Consider the following 21,155-nt stretch of genomic DNA (forward strand, 5'->3'; position numbering starts at 1 on the left):
AAAAAGCATAAAAGTAAACACAGAAGTAAAATATCTTCTTTCTGACAAAGGAAGAGCTTGATGTTACAGTGGATTTAACCAGAACGAGCCGGTGATTTCTGTATAGTGCAAGGCCCAGCATTTCAAGAGGACTGGACCTCAGGAAGAACCATAGTTCTCCCATGTTGCAGGAAAATACTGGGCCAGCTGTGGATTGCCGTCTTCCTCGGCTTTCTGAAACTGGAGAGCGTATAGCTGTCACTCACTACCTCCATCACTCATCTTGTATTGGCAACAGACGCTGCTGACCCTGTCTTCCTAGTGAGTGTCACTTCAGGGTCTTGAAACCAGCCCTGTGAAGTGCTTCTGAACCAGGGAAGAACATGGCAAGCAAATGGAAACTCAGAAAAATAGGGCTGTTTTCTTCTCGAGACTCAATTTAAGATGGCTTGGTTTATACATATTTCCATTGGCAAATCATCCACAGCATGTTTAACAGATGTCCTATAAAAGAGACATAAAGGCTGGGAGCGGTGGCTGATGCCTGTAATCCCAGCACTTTATGAGGCCGAGGTGGGCTGATCACCTGAGGTCGGGAGTTTGAGACCAGCCTGACCAACATAGAGAAACCCCGTCTTTATTAAAAATACAAAATTAGCCGGGCGTGGTGGCGCATGTCTGTAATCCCAGCTACTTGGGAGATTGAGGCAGGAGAATCACTTGAACCTGGGAAGTGGAGGTTGTGATGAGCTGAGATCGTGCCATTGCACTCCAGCCTGGGCAACAAGAGAGAAACTTCGTCAGAAAAAAAAGAGACACAAATTAAACTGTATTAGTTTTTTTAAAAGTATAGAAAAATAAGTAGGGCATAGTGGCTTATGCCTGTAATTCCAGCACTTTGAGAGGCTGAGACAGGAGGATTTCTTGAGGCCAGGAGTTCAAGACCAGCCTGGGCAGCATAGTGAGATAAAAAATTTAAAAAATTAGCCAGATGTGGTAGTGTGCACCCATAGTCCCAGTTACTCAGGAGGCTGAGGTGGGAGGATGGCTTGATCCCAGGAGGTCGAGGCTGTAGTGAGTTGTGTTTGTGCCACTGCACTTCATCCTGCCTGACAGAGCAAGACCTTGTCTCAAAAAAAGTATGGAAAAATAGTATAATGAGAATAATGGCCAATGATTCAGCACCTCCTGTCATCAAGCGTTTTCTGTGGTTAGATCATTTGGCCCTGGCCATGACCCTATCCTATAGATGAGAACACTGAGGTCCATGAGATCCATAAGATTAAGCCTCAGGAGGTGGAATCCAGAACGTGGATTTCAGCCTGAGGACTTTTGAGCTAAAAAATGCCTAGACTTGTCAATATTGTGCTTTTCTGTAACCAGGTGATTTTCTGAGTTTGAGGTGCATATGCATTTTTTGACCTCCAAATACTGAGCCTTAAAGGGAATGTGTAGACCCTCTGTGTGCTTACTCGACAATGAAATACACACACACACACACACACACACACACACACACACGCAGAGGCACTCGCCATGGGTAGTAGCTCTACTCGTGTCTGGTCACAAATTTCTTCAACCTTCCTAGCAGCCTAAATACCAGAGCTGCAAAGAGAAGCTCTGAAGGCACAATGAGAACAGAGGCTCATTAATTAAATCCTCACTCCCTCTGTAATGAAGGGCAGGTGAGTACAGCCTAAAATGGCAGAAGAACCCCAAGCCTGAGTTGTAACAAAATGCCATCAAACCCTGCCTGAAGCTATTCATCCAAATTAAAGTTCTCCTGAATGCCAAGCCCCAGCCAATTCCACAGCTCCTCTTCCACAGTTACCTACACCCCAGTTTAAAGAGAAAGTAAGACGAAAGTGCCTGATTCACTCTGCCCAAATCAGTTGGCTGACATCACAGACATGAACACATGTCCCGCACATGAAATGACCAGCCCTTTGCAAAACGAACTGGGTTATATTTTGGATAACAAAATTGCATAACAGAGATTAAATCACACAGAATTTGGGCTAAGCCAGAGGTGGTATTATGCAAAATGAAATGGACAGTACTGTTATAGGGTACCCATTACAGGGGAGCAAACCTCTCGCCTTGTTGGCCTGTCAAAAAGCGATATTCCAAATGTAGAGTATTTCCCAGTCTGACGGATGTTAATTCAATTATCTACTTTGCCAACGTTGAAATGCCTAGAAACCTTGTCAAAACTTATTTTCTCAGCATACCCGTTCATAAAATCTACAGTCCTGCACCCTCGTTCGGCATCTGTTACTGCATTTCCTGTAACCCTATAACCCTTAAGCTTCTGAGTATTGCTGAGAAATACCAAATATTAAATATTATTTTAAGGACATTTTGGTTTCTGTTGTTGCTATTATTAATTTTCATGTACCTTTAAACTATTTTTAACATCATCGTATAACACACAGTTAATTTTATTAAAGTAGATGAATGTAAAGAATATTTTACAAGATACTTTAAAAAAAACTGATGAGGTTTCTAAAATATGCATTTCAAGATCTTCTCAAGAGGTGTCCACGTAAGATTTTAAAAGATAAACAAGACCCAAAGCCCCTCAAGAATTTGTGTATTTGCTCTTTTAGTCTTAATAGTGACTTAGTAACAACATTTTGTAGCGAAAAAGAATCTGAAAAACCATTGCTTACAATGCTGTATTTTTTTGTACATTTTGAGGACATAAAGGTCCTACAGTGATGCAGTTAGTTCCAGATTTTTTTGGAACTTGTTTAAAAAGTGAAATGCAGTTTGTATTTTAGGATAAGCTTACAAAACAATAAAAATCAAATCAACTAAAGCAGTTTAGATTTTAACATTTATTACCAAGGTGAGGCTAGTGAGAATAAAAAGGAGCTTTCTTTTCTTTGATTTCTGAGACTTGGAAGAGGATAAGTGAAGTGTTCTATCAGGACCACAAGTCTGGGTCTGGATAAAAGCAACGCTTAGATCTGCAATACAGTAGTCCCTAGCCAGTGTGCAAAAGTCACACCCGTTCTAAGCTGCATGGCAATGAAATAATGTTAGCAATCCCACTAGTCATAAAGATACAAACTACACTGGGCCCTTCAGAAGATTCTGTATTTCTCAGATGGCATCAGAAGCTCAAGGGTTATGATTGCCCTGTGACTTTACATATCTAGAGAACTGTGCTATTTAAGTGTTATTTAACAGTGCTAAGAGTCGAGTTCAACTCCCACCTCCTCGGACAATGAAATCATTCTGATTCTCCCATTGGGTAGCATTTACGATTCATTGCCACCTCTCCCAAAGTTGATCTGCCAGCCCGAGTGGCTAGGTCAGTCACTGACTCTCTGCTGCTCCCCACCTCCTCCAGCTTACTGTACAGTGAAGCTGTACAGACGCTTACACCTAAACAGGAGGCTGGGGTCACCTGTGTGAGGGCAGGAAGACAAAGGAATCTTTAAAGATGACAAACCTCAGGCAGCCAACCCAGCCTGGGAAGGCAGTGTTCTCCCTTTTCAACTGTTTCCAGGAGAAGTCAAAGTGACATAGTGTGAAAATGCCCCAGAAGGCTGTTTTAGACACGGATTTAAATAAGTTTTTGGGAGCCACTGTAAGGTGTTCCCAGAGGTGAGACCAGTGAGCCGCCAGCCTTTCCTCTGGCATCCAGGAAAACACTTGCGAAGCAAGAAGTATCATGTTACACCAGCCCTTCTCTTCCCAGTTTCTCCTAAAGAAAAGATTCTCAAACTTTAATGCGCATTAGAATCATCTGGGCAGCTCTTAAAAATCCCAGTGTCCAGGCCACAGCACAGAAAAATTCAACCGGAATCTCTGGGGATGGGGCCCAGGCATCAGGACCTTCTAAGTCTCCCTCTGGTGAATTAAATATGCAGCACCAGTTGAGATTCAGTGCTTCTTAAAGAACTCTTTGCGAAAGCAGGACTAGTTGAAGTGGTGTCTATTCAACGGCACAGGACAGAACATCAACTCTAGATGGCTGTTCGGTTGGCTTATTGCAGGACTGGGGAGAAGCACTCACCCACGGTGGTGATGCGGGTCTTTTCCTGCATGCAATCTACAGACCCTGTCTAATATTTTCCATGCCAGGCAATGAGATCACAAACTCCAAAACACTAAATCAAAACCGGAGGCATTACGGATCTTCAATAAAACTTCATAGCCCGTACACAAGGGGGAGGGAGAAGAAAATTAAAACCATCACCAAGCTGCGGACATATTATACGTGTGTGTGTGTGTGTGTATTTTTGTGTGCGTATGCATGTATGTATGTATGTATGTATATATGTATATATGTATATGTAGCAAGCATTGGGATGTCATAGCAATTAGAGACAAACATATGTAGAACAATAATTAGTTAAAAGTGATTGGCTAGGCAGACAGTAAAAAGTTACTCACAAGTAAAAATTATCCATTTGTGCCTTAAAGAAAGCTCATCATAAAAGACACTTGATTTCTAACAAGGAAAATGATTTATGCCGTGGTGGGTAGAAATAACAGTGACATACATATGAGAAATTAAATGAATGTGAAGGAGAACCTACTTTCATGAGAATATTCAATTATAGAGGACTTCAAGACTTCTGAGTTTACACAACCCTGTAACAAAGCCTTTATTCCAAAATAGCAGTGTTTCTAAATAGTATGCTGGATATAAAACATAAAAGCCTTAGCATCTAATTCTAATCATAATTTTAATAATGGAAGAAGTGGATAACTGAAGATGGGGGCAGTACTTTGGCTTTAACACCTGCAGGTGTTAGTGTTCCTTTGTGCAAACCTTCTACCTATCTCATTTTCAGGGCTTGAATTATGTTTTTGTGTGGGTGTGTGCTGAAGATTGGAGAGGACTGATCTTATTTAATAAGAAACTAGACAAATCCAGGCAAACAAGGACTGGCTTGACGTTGTCTTTAATCAAGACAAAGGGCTCCACGTGGGTCCTTCAGCTTCCTTGTCCATTATTCAGGTTCTATACCATGTAGGAACAGAATTTCCAAAGCATTACCCTTGCATTCAAGGGCAACACAACTCAAACTGGTTCCAATTAGGCTGGGCCAGTGTGGATGTCTCACACGTGTCAATAATTGCAGCTGAGCTAGTCAGATCTGCAGGGGTATCCTCTAGACAGCAGGAGACCCTCCTTACTGCTGCCTTTGCGAGCAATCCTGCAGGCATTTACACCACCTCCCTCTCAGCTCCCTTCACAAATGCCATTTCTATCCTTTGTACCCCTGTGGCTACTCTTAGATCTCCCCTTTTCCAAATACCCAGGAGATATGACACATGGACATTTCAAGTTTCCCAAATAATTTCCATTTTATTAGTGACATTTAGACTTGATACTGTCACTTAAACATTTTTGAGCGCTCACGGCAAAGGTGGAATTTTGACCCGTGTCTGGAAATTTCTGCAGGCATTCATGTTGATGAAATGAAATTAAATAAGATCTAATTGCATGGTAGAAGTCATTTTATATAAGAGGAAATTGAGGCTTATTTGACATGCTCATTACCAGGGAAAGAGAGAGACATAATAGCAATCTGCAGAACTCGATTTGGGGCTAGTGAGGATATACACACAAGAATGGCAAGAATGCCAGATCCTCCTGAAGGCTCTAGCCTACGAAGGGCACCAACTCTCTGTAGTTTATTTTTATCAGCCAAATTCCACGTTTAAAATGTTTCTACTCCAAAATAAATGTTATTAACATAGTAGTCAGATCCCTGCATTGCAGGGTAGAAAGTATCTTAGATCTTTGTTGCCAATACTCAATTTCCCCCTATTTATTTCTAGTGCAGGTTTCACAGCAAATCAATTTTCTAATTTGCTTTTTTCTTACATCTCTGAACAGAATTGAGGAGCACTCCTCTTTCAGCGTTTTGTTAATCACGTTGAAAATGTCCACCTATTCTTGTTTATTCATTTCATTTTAGGAAAACGAAAAATTTTTCCTGGCTTCTCTCGCCATACTTTTCCAAGGACATTACTCGTTCGTAGTGGCCAGTGTCAGCGGAAACGGTGCTCCATCCACCACTGCCGACCCGACTCATTTTCGATAATAAACGTTTCCAGGGTAGTGAACATCATGCACACCTAGGCAAAGAACCAACTTTAGGACCGCCTTGGTCAGCTGCAGGCCAAATGAAAATAAGCTGCGGGAATGGGTCTGCGAAGCCAAGGACGTTATTTTTCGCTCTTAGGGGTTCTGTTTCATTGCCAGCTGGTAGGGTCCTCAACACCTTCCATTTGGGGTCTGGAGAGTCTGTGTGTCCCAGTCAGGAGAGGCAGGTTCTGTGCAAAACGCGCTCCCCACCTCGTCCTTGAGGATCCACAACGTAGGGAGGACGCGCTGACCTCGCGCTCCGAGGCAGCGCTCACAGGCGCCAATTCAGAATCCAGTCTTCCTCTCCCTTCCTCACCCCGCTTCTTCCATCGCCGCAGTCACTCCCCGCGGAGTTTCGTTGCTTTGTCGCACAAGCCAACTTTTGGTTTGTTAGCTGTTCGCGTTTCCCGAGGGTTTGCAGCTCCCCGATCTGGCTCAGCTTTTCTTCCCATAGTTTCTTTGCAGCTAGCAGCTCCTCATTTCTCTTTTCGTCAATTTTCTTCATATTATTTTTAAGTATGGTGTGGCGGATCTTTTTGCAAAACGGTGGGCATGTGTACTTGTGGAGTTTGGTACATGATGCATAAAGTGCGTTTGTAGCCCGAGCTGCTTTTTTTTTCTCTTCAAAAGTAAATTTAAGAAGAAAATTAAGAGACTCAATTTGACTTTGATTTTGAACCACAGGACTCACGGCTCAGTGCTCTTAAAAACACAGTAAAAGCGCAGGTCCTAAGCAGAGCCAGGACTCATGCAGGAGGGAAAGCAGGCCTATTAAGGCCTGAGGCTAGGGCATCGTGAGGAAGATCCCGGATCCCGGCCCTGCGGCCCCTGCGGGCTGCTGCTGGTGGGTACCAGCGTTCGTTGTTAGGCCCAAGCCTGGCCGGGGCCCTCGGGGAGTGCCACCTGTGTTTTCTGTTCTCTGTTACTTCCCACAAGAACCGAAATGCGCACCCGTATGCCCAAGTTGGACTTAAATCAGCTTTTTAAGGTTTCTCCTGGAGACCTTGAAATGCATGGACCCCGGGAACATCCCGGCCTGTTGCTTGTTTTAACTCCCCGAAACCCACCAAAAATCAAAGCGACATAGGAGACCTGAAGTGGGGGCGACTGTAGCTCCAAGAGCAGCCCTGTCACCGAACCCCTGGGTGGTTAGCAGTCTGAAGTTTCAGGTGCTGAGTTCACGGCTCAGGTGGCGTGCAGCAAGGGAGTACTCACCAGTAACCCCCTTGCCGCCAACGACAGTCCCCAGAAGGACAGGCACCCCTTCGCGCCTCCTTTTTGACTCCCGATTTTGGCACAGAGTTTACCTCTCTTTCTTTCCCTGCCTTGGGAAAAACTGGGCGAGGGCCCGAGGCCACTGGGGTACCCTCACATCCATCCTCTGCCCTGGTAGGAGTCCAGCCCCAGGCGGAAGAGTTTTGCCCCAGGTTTCTGAGTGCGCCCTCAGCTAACCGGCTCCCGCGACCCTGGAAGCGGCACTTTGTTGCACTCCGCCCAGAGCAAGTTGAAATACGGTGCCAAACCCAGCCAACTAAAAACGCAGAATCCGCGAGCTGTTTACCTCTGTGCGCTCAGCGCTCACTAGTAGCTGTCCCCGGGCCATGGAGAGGGCTAAGCTGCCTCCTTGGGAGGTGGGAGAGACGTTTCTTTTCCTTCTGCAATCTCATCTTAGGGCCACCTCTCCCCAAGCCTAGCCTGCCGCTCGGGAACCTGCGATGCCCAGCCGGGGGACGACAGGGGGCGACAAACTGTAAGGTTTTCCCTATGCCCGATCGTGCAGAAGGCTGCAGCGAGGACTGTGTGGTCCCGATCGCGCACAGCTGGCTGCGGGAAAGGGGCTGGGATTGAGGCGAGGGCCCGCGGACTCCGCTACCCCAGAGAACCCACCCCCTCTCATCGTGCGCAATCCCCAGACTCACTCCTCTACAGTCGCCCCCAGCCAAGGGCTGCCTTCACGGGGGCAGGGGCGGAGTTTTGTCCCGGACTGCGACTCCTCGTCAGTTTTCCAAGCTCGGCAGCAGAGGTGGGGTGGACGTTCCCCTGAAAGGGTAGTTGGGCTAACCAGCTCTCACGGTGTCACAACCGGCTTTATTTCCTCCTCTTTGAGTGTGCCTATTGCCTCCTCACCTACTGGAGGGAAGAAGCGGCTTTAGTTGCTTTTCCGGATCACGATTATGCAAGGGATTGAGGCAGGAATGTGGTGTTCCTTTATCTCAGAGACTCCAAGGTCTGGAAATCAACCTTTCTTGGTATCTCGCGCCCGACGAAGGTCTAGATCAGAGGCTAGCAGATTCCGCAATGGAGAGCACTGGGCAGGGTGCGTCCCCACTACCCCGCACCCCCGGAGTCCTGGGCATACTGTGCAAGCTTAGTCCTTTCTTAGCTGCCTTCCCATAACTTCTGGCTTTGGCGTGCCCACTTTAATCCAAACCATTCCCTTTCCCCGTTCCTTACTCCAAACCTACGCTGTCATGGACAGGCCTGATCTTCTACATAGGTTCCTCTGCTCCCACTCTCGCATCCTCCTGCCAGTGCGCTGACCCTCAAACCTCCTCCAGGTCTCCAGGACTTCCCAGAGACAGAGACTGTACTGTGTTCATGCCGCTGGAGAGGAAGAGTTCACTTCTTTTAAACCTGATTTCTCTTTTTCCGGAGGTAATTCTTGCCTGTGGCCCCACCGCGTGCTCTCTCTAGAGAGCCTGAGTCAGTCTCTCTTAACAGATACATTTAGACGGGTGGATTAGGAGCCAGGGATGCTCTCTGGCCCCGCAGTGGAGGGAAAGGGGTCGGGGCCTCCGCAGCCATGGCTCCCCAGGCTGGGCTGATAGGGTCCATGTGCTCCTCAGCCACTGTCACCGCGCTGGCGCCATATTCAACTCTGGGTGGCTAAGGAGAGCTAGACCCTTGGAGTGGGCGGGAGGGAGGGGAAGAGGGTTCTCCCCTCCAGGGGAGAGCTGGGAGTCTCAGAAATCTCTGCTGTTCGTACTCTCTCCCCTATGCCCTCTTCCTGATCTAGTACATTCGGCCCAACGCCTTTGGTGCTTACTGGGCTCAACCTCAGAACTCTCAGGTCCTGACCCCCTCAAATCAGTTCAGGTTCAAAACCACGAGTTTTCTCCTCCTGGACCTCACCGCATGGCTACCGGACACGGTTAGCTGCGCAGGTTGGGGAGTTCAGAACTGCTCTGGTGAAGGGTAGAAACAGAGAAATTGTTGATACTCAATTTCAGGGGCAAATAATTCAGGACTGAGCAAAACCTCATTTAAATGAAGGGGAAATGACCATTTTGTGGTTTAACCGAGACTTCCTGAAGCTGCAGGTGCTGGGAGAAAGACGAGACCAGGCCACCCGGGATAGAGTGGTGCTGGATTCCACCGCCAAGGAGAAAGGAACTTGTCCTTCAGGCCTAGAGCTGGAGCTATGCATTTGGCCTTCCCCCGGTCGCGCTTGGGGACCGGAGGGCGCCGGATCTATGCGCCTAGTAGCAGCAGGCCGGAATCCTTTTGCCTCCTGCCCCTTCTGTCGCCTCTTGGAGAGGAATGAGTTCTGGTGGCTGGGCCTGGCTGTAGGAGACAGGATTTGGACCGTGCCCCTCTCGCATCACCGAAATCACCCCCACTATTCCGAGAGTGGTCGGCTATTAAACGTTGTGAGGATTTCCTGAGAGAAGGATTGAGGACCTGGCCAAGAACAGGACACGCAGGAATCAGTTCCGACTTGTGTCTTCCTGCCAGGCGCCCTGCACCGCGCTGGACGCTCACCTTGACACTCCCAGCCACCTGGGGTATTGATCCCACTCTTCCCCGGCCGCTGCCCAGGGAGTGGGGAGGTAGAGACAGCCACACCCTAAACACCTTGCCACGATAAACTTTTATTCTCTATCTTATTATTAATGGTGGCGGAAATAAAAATAAAACCAAAACGAAAACGAGTACTAGTACTAGCACAATAATCAATTTGAGATGACTTCCCCATCATTCCCAAAGCCAGAGGAGGGAGGGGGCTGCAAGGGGCTCAGAGTAGTGCAAGGTCCCAGGCCCAAATGGGGTGTGTGTGTGTGTGTGTGTGTGTGTGTGTAAGAGGGGTGGGTTGGAGGGGGTGGAGGAGGGCCGAGGCGGGAGGATAGAAGGAGGGGGTAGAGTTTCAGGGCTGGGAGGGGGACGCTGGGGAGCAGTGACGGGAACCAATGAGCTGCCAACTCGCGCGTCTTCTGCGTGACTGCCGAGATTGACGTGGAGGACACGTCAAATTGATTCCCGCACGCTGCAGCCTCCCGGTCAGACGAATTTCTCCCAATCGGATGAAGTTCACCCTGGGCCTGGGGTCGCGGGCGTGGAGAGTGTCCTGGGAGGGGGCAGCCGCGGCGGCGGCAGGCCCTGGAGCGGGCGGCAGAGCGCTCGACTGCCGCTCACAGCGCGTCTCCAGCCCGCGGCTGGGCCGCCGCGGCTCTCGGCTCTCGCGCGCCCTCCCTCTATGCCTCTCCCGCGGCGGCGGCGGCGCCCAAGCTCTCCCGGACTGCGCCGGGCCCAGCCCCGGCCACCCCGGCCACCCCGGCGCCAGGCAGCTGACCGGCCCGCGCGCTATGGGTAAGGGGCGGGCGACAGGCAAGGCGCGGGCGGGCTGATGAGGTGGGTCGGGTCCGTGTGCCTCCGTTCTCTCTAGTCCGCTTTCCCTGGGCGACCCAGTCCTGGGTCCTGGAGGAGCTACATTCTCCTCTGGTCCCCAGGAGGGGACAGTTCAGCAAGTCTGGGAAGGGCGTGTTCCAAGTAGACGCGCTAAAAATCGCGAAAGGGCACGGAGGGCTACAATGCGCGGCGCTCCACTCCGCGGCTCCTCTGTGCCCTTGCCCACTCCGAGCCGGACCCAGGCGGTTTGCCCTTGGACTCCGAGCTGTCTGGGGACCCACAGGTCACCCTTTGGAAGTGCGCCTGGGTGCAGTCCCTCGCTCCGCGTGGGGACCCTGGGCTAACCCGCCCGGTGTTTTCTTCCCTGCCTGCTCACTGTTGTCTGGCGCATCCGCAGAGCAGACGTATGGCGAGGTGAACCAGCTGGGCGGTGTGTTCGTCAACGGCCGCCCCCTGCCCAACGCCATCCGCTTGCGCATTGTGGAGCTGGCGCAGCTGGGCATCAGACCCTGTGACATCAGTAGGCAGCTCCGCGTATCCCACGGCTGCGTGAGCAAGATCCTGGCGCGCTACAACGAGACCGGCTCCATTCTGCCCGGGGCCATCGGGGGCAGCAAGCCCCGCGTCACCACTCCCAACGTGGTCAAGCACATCCGGGACTACAAGCAGGGAGACCCTGGCATCTTTGCCTGGGAGATCCGCGACCGGCTGCTGGCCGACGGCGTCTGTGACAAGTACAATGTGCCCTCGGTGAGCTCCATCAGCCGCATTCTGCGCAACAAGATCGGCAGCCTGGCGCAGCCCGGACCGTACGAGGCAAGTAAGCAGCCGCCGTCGCAGCCTACGCTGCCCTACAACCACATCTACCAGTACCCCTACCCCAGTCCCGTGTCGCCCACCGGCGCCAAGATGGGCAGCCACCCCGGGGTCCCGGGCACGGCGGGCCACGTCAGCATCCCGCGCTCATGGCCCTCGGCACACTCGGTCAGCAACATCCTGGGCATCCGGACGTTTATGGAGCAAACAGGTCAGTCGTGGCGGCCTTCGTAGCCTTCTATTAAGGGGCAGAACCTGGGGCGGGCAGGCTTGCAGGAGAGGACTCACACTCGCTCTCCTCCCAGGACAGGTTCTGGCTCAGGGGAGAGCTCCACACTGGCCAGGGAGGCTGGGGGTCCTGGGCCTTTTGTCAGAGACCTCGGACATCTTGAACTTTTTATGACAAATATGGAAAATATTTCCCAAATGGAAGAGCAATCGCCAACCACAAATTTGGAGGCCTGAAATTGCGCTTTTTCATTCTTGCAAAAAGTATGCAAACCCCTATTGCCAAATCTAAGGGGGGAAAAAAACGCTCAGGCAATTTTGAGACGCTTTCTTTAGCTCTCAGAATCCGTCACAATTTCCCAAGGGTTCTGGCCCCCCACTCCCAGGCCCAGTGGCTCTTCTGAGTTAAAGGAAAAGGGATCTTGTGGTCGGTTGAGTGGCCTAGGTCTCTAAGGCCCTGTGGCCTTGCAGGTCCTGGAGTTTGGGGTGATGGCTGCTGGGGCTGCAGCCACCTTCACAAGGATTTGTCGTTTATCTGCAATTAAAGCTCAACAAACTGTTGGTCAAATGGGTGACGAGGAAGATGGGGAAGGCAGGGAAGTTTGGGGCAACTTTGATGCCTGAGGGGGAAAGAATCTGGCCAGAATCGGTCTGGATTTCTTTGCCCTGTCCCTGGCTGCCAGCAGCTGGCCAGGCGATGGCACACTCTTAGGAGAGCAGACTCAGGAGGAGGGTAAGAAGCAAAATTCAAGGTAGCCTAGGAGGAAAGAGTGGTGGCTGGAAAGAAACTGAGTGCTCAGCTCCAGCAGTAGCAGCGCCTCTGTGGCCCTGCGCTCCCTTTGTGTCTCCCGGTGGCTCTAACCCAGTCTGAGGCTAAAGCTTCCCATGGAATGTCAGTGGGCAGCTGGTCGGGAGGTGACCCCACCAAGCCTGCATGCAGATCTGGAGCTTTCCCTTGGTTCCTGGCACACACAAGGGCCCGGGGAGCAGCTGTCTGCTTCTATCTGACCCGCAGGGACCACAATGTTGATACTTCTTTTGGGAAACCCTGGGTGTTTCTGGAGGCAGTTCTGGTAGAATCATCTCCCTGCCCTCCAGATGCTTGTGCAGATGTTGAGAAATCAATACAATTTTCTTGAGGTTGCTGTAGATTTGAACTTGGAAGTTTCTGGGAGCTGTGTCTAGACAATGGAGCAGCCACTTTGGCTGAGTCTGCCCAGGCTTTGACTCAGCAGCAGCCTGGCGTTCGTGGGAAGCGGGCTGAAGGCTAGGAGGACCGGTCAGCAGGCCTGGCTGCCTTTCCTCTGCCCCACCCGGAGTGGTGAACATCCCAGTCCCTGTCGCCCTCTGTCTACTGGTGGAGTGTCAGGCCACCTACAAATTTTGTGGGAACCCTGGCCCTGCCTTCAGATACAAGCTGGGTGGTTGGCCACACATGTGCCCAGGGCAGATTCAGAGGCACCTTCTAATCTGTCCTCTGTCCCCTGCAGGGGCCCTGGCTGGGAGCGAAGGCACCACTTACTCTCCCAAGATGGAAGACTGGGCCGGTGTGAACCGCACGGCCTTCCCCGCCACCCCCGCAGTGAATGGGCTGGAGAAACCTGCCTTAGAGGCAGACATTAAATACACTCAGGTAACCAGGAGGCCCGTGCGGGAGGTGACCTTAAGTAGGGAAGCAGAAGGTTTGGGGAAGTGGGGAAAAAGAGAGAGAAAGAAAAGACAAAATTTCCAGGCAGAGAGATGGTTGTATCTGGAGGCCAGCCAGCAAGCATCCTTTTTGTCCTTTCCTCAAGCGTACTAGTTTGGGGGAGTCTGACTTTCGAGGGGTTGACTTGCCTTTGCCAAGATACCTTAGCTAAAAAAGCAGGAACTCCAGATCACAGGTCCACAGTCAAGGACCTTCTTTCTCTAAATCCCGATATGAACACCATAACCCCTTCAAATCATTATTTGTAACAGTTTGAGTGAATTCTTAGAAATCACTTTGCCAAGGAGTCCTTACTAGGAAACTTAGAGGCCAGGCCTCTCATGGGGCTGATGGATGGGGCCAGGGCGTGGAGGAGGGATAATGGGTGAGAACCCCCGTCTCAGTGATGGCGTGGGCTAAAGAACGCAGGATTTTCTGCTGCTGACGGTCCCCCTCTATCCCCACAGTCGGCCTCTACCCTCTCTGCCGTGGGCGGCTTCCTCCCCGCCTGCGCCTACCCGGCCTCCAACCAGCACGGGGTGTACAGCGCCCCGGGAGGCGGCTACCTCGCCCCGGGCCCGCCGTGGCCGCCGGCGCAAGGCCCTCCGCTGGCGCCCCCCGGGGCCGGCGTAGCTGTGCACGGCGGGGAACTCGCGGCAGCAATGACCTTCAAGCATCCCAACCGAGAAGGTGAGGAGCGCAGAGAGGGGGTCGGGTGGATACTGGAAGGGTTAGGAAAGGTACTGGGGAGGGGGTGTGAGCCTGGGAAAAGGGAGAGCGGGTGGGGAAGAGGTGGGTCCTGGGCATAAACCCTTCCTCTGGGTTAACCGTTATGCCTGTAGCTTCTTGGAGCAGATTCGTTCTGACAGGTGTCCCTATAAAGGTACTCGAGGTTGAGAGAGACTGGCCCCAAGACTGTCCCCTCCACTTATGAGGGGACAGGAGAAAGGGGGTCCTTCTGGCACACAGGACACGTGGGTTCGGATCTGGTTCTGGCACCTTCGACCAAATTCCTGCTTCTTTCTGGGTTTCTGTTTCTCCATCCAGGGACACGTCTAGCAGGCACCCTCCAGGCTCACCTTTCTGTAGACCTGTCCTAGCACCTGAGCCCTTTAGGTGGGGTTGGACTTGCTAGTGGCACCTGACCTCCATCCCAGGACCCTTCCCATCTCTGCCCCACTGCCCATCTGTTTTTCCCAGGGTCCTTAAAGAAAAAAAAAGAGCCTTTGGATTCTTTTTCTTCAATACACACTGTGGGAAAGTAGAGGCCATGGGAATCATTGTCCTTTACTCCAGGCTCAGGAGCTTCCTGTGGTGGTGGTTGTTGGTGGTGGTGGTGGGTGGCGGGGGAGGGGGGTTTCTCTCTTTCTGTGGAAAATGTGCCTGGTAGTCTTGCCTCTTTTTCTGCTTCCTCCTCCTCTTCCTCTTCATTAAGTCCCCTTCCTGAAAAGTCAAGGAAGAGATTTTAGGTATTTCACTGACAGTCAGCAGTGTGAGGGGCATCTTCTCACACTGCCCGGAGGGGTCCAGTTTTTCCTTTCACTTGGGAAAAGCTCACCAGCCCTTGAGTCTCATGCTCTTTGTCGTTAAAAGGAATGGCTTGATTTGCTAATTTCGAACTTGCCAGTGCTTAGGTTCTGAGCACCAGAAATTTGCAACTTCAACCAACCTGGGAAAGGAAAGGGTCACCCCAGGGCCTCCCAGCCCCAGCAGAGAAAGGGACAAGGCACAAACCTGGGGGACAGTGTGGTGTTCTCAGATTATAAAAGGATTTTTACTAGCTGCTTTGCCTCCACCTGTCCAGGTCTGGAAGCCAGGTGGATGTAGTGGCAGGTGGCAGTGGGCAGGCAGGAGACAGGAGGGCCATCCTCCTTGGTGCTGCCCAGGCAAAAAGTGCTATTTCCAAGTAGTCTTGATAAGATAGGAGGGCATGCCCTGGGGAGCGGGGGTGGGGATGGGGGCAGGAAGAAAATAAAGATGCCATCCACAACAGTGAAACGAAGGGAGAAAAATACTTTTCTATTTCCACCTTTCCTAGAGCACAGACATCCTGGGATATTAGGATAATGTTCACTTGCTTAGTTACAGACAGATCCAAGTAAGGAAAATTTATAAAAATTGGGATTTAGAACTCTTTTAAACTTTAGGTTTAATTTAAATGGAATACTATCACTTGCTCTTTTATACAAAAATCCAAGTGAAGGAAATGTTAAAAGTTGAGAGTGAGAACGCCTTTAAGCTTTACATTTAAGGATAGCTAAGGGGTCGCTGATGAGCACTTCACTCATCCTCAGCCTCCAATCAACCTGTTTTCTCAACAGCTGAAGTTATCTGCCGAAATCGAAATCAAAATGAAATGTACCACATTACACAAGTTGCTTAAATAAGCAGGTTCTTTTGAATTTAAAAAGTATAACCACAGATTTGAAATGTTTCCCTGGGTTCATCTTACGGAGAAGGAAGACTTAGAAAAAAGACCCACAGTCTTCAGAGGAATGCATTTGTTTTCCAATAGAACCACTTTGCCCTGGAGGCATTTTAAGCTCCACATTAGACACAAATTATAAAGTGCAGATAATAACCCAAAGGTAGCACACACAGTTCCTAATTCTAAACTACTTCTCATTTAATTTGAGGTGGAAGTCTTGGGGAAGCTGATTTTAACATTTAGCCTCACTGGTGATTGATTTTCTTTAGAAGACACTTTCCTTTTTAGAAATACAGAGCCATTGAAGGGTGCTGGCATTTAAGTCCCTTTTACCATTATATTGGCTTGCTATTATGTAATATCCTACCTGTTTTCAAAAACTGCAGCAATAATTTGTTACTCTAGTTATTAAGTTAATTTAATTTTGTGGTCCTCCCAGTTCTTTAAAGGTTCTAATAAAAGATAATCAGATAACTCGGGGACACCATTAGTAATGATTTCTCAAGCTGGCATGCAATTGTTTGTGTTCGAACAGGAATGTAGAAATAATCATTCATTATCTATCTATATTCATAGCCTGAGAATTACATACATACTTGCGTTATGGACTTTTACTCCTTACTGGTAGAACAGCGGACTTCAAAGATCTATTTCCTCAACACAACTAGTCTTTGAAAAGACAGAAAAATAATAAAAATCACTGCCTTTTATTTTCTGACCAGTTCTTAAGAAATTAATAGTTTCAAAGAAACCTGTCCCACAGGGCAATTTACTATCACCAATTGTTCAATTCATAAGAATAGCGAGAATAGCATTTACTGAATTTCTTTTCAGTAAGATAAAATTCTTCTGTATAATGAAAAGCAATTTAATTTAATAAATGCTCAGTAAAAGCAAATACCTTTGATCACCTAACACATACACACAACACACACATACAGTGCAATATATATCAACATGTCCTCCAAATTAGTGCAAATGAACAGCTTGACAGTTACGCTAAGTGAAACTTAATCAAATGTCAAAATGAAAATTTAGCAATAAATTAGATATTAATTGATTAATTGTGTTATTTAATTAATACTATAATTAATTTTTTTCTTTTTTTTTAAAGGTAGTGAATCTGGGTTTCCTATTGTGTAGGCAAAAAGTATAATTTACATTCCCCATCCCCTGAAAGGAAACTTTAATTTTTGGGAATTGAGAAGAATAGGAAAAGTTTCGCTTAATCTTCACTTGGAGAGGCTGACATTCTAGGAATCTCCAACCACATTCAAATGCTTTTTCACAGCCAGGGGACGACCATCTCCCCTTCCCCACTCTTAGGTGGCAGACACCACCAGATGTTCCCTCAAGACAGCTGGTATTTACAGGGTGTATCCAGAGACCCTAGAAACCTCAGAGTTTTAAGTCCCTCCCTGTGGGGCTCTGGAATGACTCAAGATTTGGAAATCAAATCTAAAAGATATTGCATACTCACAAAGAAAATGTATTGCTTATATTTGTTAAAGATAACTTGCAGCTTTGCTCTAGTTACCTCTGCCTGGGGATGGGTTCTTGGAGGATCCTAGAAGTAAACTTTGTCAGGGAGCACTAGGGCGCTGGCATTGTCGCAGGCACCCGGATGCTCCCAACCGCAGCCTCATTTGACCCAACCCCAGGGGTCCCTTCCCGTCAACGGTGGTCCCAGAGTGCCCTGCAATTGCAGTTGAATATTACAAAAATGCCTCTCCCCCTTCTTAGCCCCTGAATTAAATGAGCCTGACCCAGGCCCTGGCCTCCGAGGGCCCAGAAGTACCCACCCATTTGTCCTGTGGAGGGAATGGAGGGCAGGAGGGGCCCTATGAGGAAGGATGGTCTGGACTGGGCTAAAAACACAGCAGGATTCGCCCCTGTAGGGTGGGATGCAGTCGTCCTGGGTGTTTATTTTTCATGAGTTCAGTTTCTTGCTTGTCTCTAAGGTAACCGTCCCTTGGCTGAGAAACCTCCTCCTCCTCAGATGTTTTCTAAACAGGTCCTCACTTTGAAGTGTGTGTCCAGGGTAGAAAGAAAAGGTCTGAATACTTGGCTGGGCGGCCACAACCATGTTTAGAAAAAAGAGCTGAGAGCCAGGGAAAAGCAGAGGGGCCACTGTCCTTTAAAATCTCAGCGAAACCGTGTGTTTGTGTGTGTTTGTGTGTGTTTGTGTGTGGGTGTGTGTGTCTTGCACAGAGGTGGTTGGCTCAGCTCTGCGCAGCCACAGCAAGTTGCGCCTGAGGCTGAGGCGAGGGAAGTTGCAGGAGAAAAAAAAATCCAGAGTTCCCCTCACGCAAATTGAAGCGCTCCAAGCTCCCCCTTTAAAGGAGGACTTGGGGAAAAAAGAAAATTGAAAACAGGCCCCTGTAGGTATAAACAAACTGTGGATCCTGGTTGTAGGAGAAGCAGAGTGGCCCAAGGGTGGGAAAGGAAAAACAGGCTTGAGCAATCGTGGCGTCACTTTCTGGCTTCCAGTAGCAAAACTTGGGCCCCTTCCCAAACCCCCAAATAATAGAGTAAAGCGCAGAATACCACCCGATCTGGCCATCCCACTGTCACTTAATCCGGAGGCCCACAGGTCCCAGGACGTGCTGTGCCCACAGTGGTGAGCGCATCTCGATCCCCGGACCTCGTGAGCACAACGAAGTCTGCCGCTCACTTAAAGCCCAACTGCCTCCTGTGTCGGAGGAATCCAGGCCGCTCCAGGGGAATCTCTGGTGGCTCATTTCCCGCACGATTTCCCCCTGCCCACAGCGAGTTCCGAGCCACGGGTGTCAGCTGACTCGACGCTTTGGCTGCCCTTCGCACTTGTGCGCGCGCCTGGGGTTTGGAAAGGGTGAGGGTCCGCGCAACGTTAGAGTCCCGCTCCCTTCTGCGGAAGTCTCCATCAGACCTGAAACCGCCCTTCACTTCCTTTACTGAGCAGGTGGTGAGGGGGTTGGAAGGCAACGGGAATTGCACCCCGCCAGCGGTCAGTGTTTGCAAATGGCCTTGCGAGGAGTCCCGCTTGCCAAGGCTGTCCTTGCAAGTGGCTACCCTAGCGGGAGAGGGAGGGCTGGTCGCCCACGGAAGCTTGGGGTCTCTGGAGAGTGCGAGTCTCTGCTTCCCTCTTCCAGAGTCTTCAAGGGTTGAGCGCGCACGACTTCGCTCTGCCGGCGTCGAGTCCCAGTGCCGCTCGCCCTGCAGCGGCGTTAGGCAGTGATCCGACGCCCCTGTGCTTCCTCCCGCAGTGGCTGACAGGAAGCCTCCCAGCCCCGGCAGCAAGGCCCCGGACGCCCTCAGTAGCTTACACGGACTGCCCATCCCGGCCTCGACCTCCTAGGGGCAGCTCTCCCCGGACCCGAGCTTGGAGGGAACGGCAGGCGGACCCGGGCGCACAGGTCTGCGCAGCGGCCCCGGCAAGCTGCGCGGGCAGGACCGGAGGACACGCGGCGGAGGCGGAGGAAGCCAGCGCCGGCCCCCGGGGTGCACGCCCAGCCAGCCCCCAGGCCCAGCCCTGCCTCTGTCCGGACCCACCACACTTCCTTTATTGGCCTGGGTTTTTAGGCTTCTCTTAACTTTGGCTTTAGACTGTTGCACCCTCCTCACAATCCTTGCTCTGACGTGGCCTCCCTCGCTCTGCCAGCCTCAAATTTCTTTTTTGTCACTCTCTTGTCCGTCTCCGTCTCGCCTCTCTCCCTCTTTCCTTCCCTTCTCTTTCTTTCTCACTCTCCCTCCCTTCCCTTTCTCTTTTCTTTCCTCCCTCCCTTCCACCCCCAGCTTTCCCTGACCTTCCATGACTGCCTCTGCCCTTCACTCTCTTCTCCTTGCTCCAACCTCTGCTCCAGTCCCGCTCCTTCCCCTTCTCCTCTATCTACCCTTCTATATGCTCTCAGCCCTTTTTCCTGGTCCATCCCCGTCTTTCCCTCTCTCTCTCTCTTACTCTACTGTCAAGGGCCCCAATTCCCTTTGTTTTACTGCTTCCCCAACCCTCCCTCAGTCCCTGAGAGCCCTAGAGCCATCTCGGTGACAGTCCCTTCTTTGGCACCTGGGACTTTGTAGCCTTCACTCCTCTGAGACCCCCAGCCCTAATGGAGGGGAGCTCAAACCTAGGAAGTGGACAGAAAAGCCACAGCCTTTATTTTATATATATTTTTTGTAATAACAAACCCTAAAAAATCCTCCATGAACTGTCCTCTGCCTTCGATCCCCGCAGTATATTGTCTGGAAATCTGTTTTCTCAGAGCCCAGTGGCCGCCGGGCTTCTCTTCCCTTCTGAGATGATGTCACCCCAAAGAAGACTGGGATAGGAGTAGGGAGCACAGGGGTTGTTGGCGTTTTCTGTGCTTAGAAAACTGGATATCCTGCAGGTGTCTCCTCCCATCCCTCCACTCAAAACACTTGCCAGGGAATCAAACAAATGGTAAACACATCAGCACTTTTTGGTGTTCAGGGGTCAGCACATTTGTTAATTTAAACCACAAACGGCTTCCAGGTACAAAGGTTCATTTGGACTTCTGGTTTGCAAGGGATGAGGGTTAAAAACAAAACAAAACAACCCAGAAAGCGTCTTCTAGAGCCAGCTGCAAGAGCTGTGAACTGCTTCCAAGTTAGGTGAGCTGGTGGTGGGACCCTGGACATAATGCAATTCTGTAGTCACAGCAATATCCCTGGTGAGAGCCTGACATCGCCTGTTAAAGGTGGCTGCCTCTGAATAAAGGAAAGCGTCTGAAAGGTGTGTGGTGAGGTGAGCAAGTCTGTTTCTGAGTGCAGAGTGTTGAATTCTTACTCCGCAGCTACTCTCTCCCCTGAGTTTCCAGGATGAACACTATCAAGGGAAATTATTTTCTTGGTTTCCTCAGGAGCACCTGCATTCCAGGGTGGTCAAGAAGTGGAAGAGAAAGCGAAATGGAAATGGGGAAGGCATTTGCCAATGGGGTGGGGAGCCTCTTCTTCCCTCGCAAGGGATGGGCCCTGAGAAACTGAGCTAGAGAGGAAATATGCAGAAATCATCTTAAAATGCAGTTAATTCTGAAAAGAGTAAAATGGGCAAAAGGCAATAAGCCAGAATGGAGGATTTCTTCAGAACATTTCTAGTATTCTAAAAGCTAAAGAAGACAATCCCAGGCTACCAAGTAATCTAGGGGGTTTGCACTACAAAGGGGCTTCTGGCTAATTTTTTTTTCCCTCTCTCTGTTTGACTTTCTAAAACTGTTGGAAGAGATTTTTGAATTGAAGTTGCTGTTTGTGAGTGGAGCTGCCTGCTTGTTGTGTGCACTGGA

The 21,155-nt window shown here is 50.0% G+C and overlaps 1 protein-coding gene across 2 annotated transcripts; it reads left to right on the forward strand.

The window, feature by feature from the left end:
- The first annotated feature begins 10,395 nt into the window (after nucleotides 1-10,395).
- PAX1 (paired box 1) lies at nucleotides 10,396-20,611 on the forward strand. 2 transcript variants are annotated; one of them, XM_025399948.1, is made up of 5 exons: nucleotides 10,396-10,681; nucleotides 11,118-11,747; nucleotides 13,255-13,397; nucleotides 13,919-14,141; nucleotides 19,125-20,611. In XM_025399948.1, the coding sequence occupies exons 1-5, from the start codon at nucleotides 10,396-10,398 to the stop codon at nucleotides 19,214-19,216; spliced, it is 1,374 nt and encodes a 457-aa protein (XP_025255733.1). In that variant the 3' UTR covers nucleotides 19,217-20,611. The 2 variants fall into 2 exon arrangements, with proteins under 2 accessions (XP_025255733.1, XP_025255732.1); XM_025399947.1 differs by having other exon boundaries at nucleotides 19,135-20,611.
- The last annotated feature ends 544 nt before the right edge of the window (nucleotides 20,612-21,155 follow it).

This window comes from Theropithecus gelada, chromosome 10, assembly GCF_003255815.1.
Source record: "Theropithecus gelada isolate Dixy chromosome 10, Tgel_1.0, whole genome shotgun sequence".
Taxonomy (NCBI): Eukaryota; Metazoa; Chordata; class Mammalia; order Primates; family Cercopithecidae; genus Theropithecus; species Theropithecus gelada.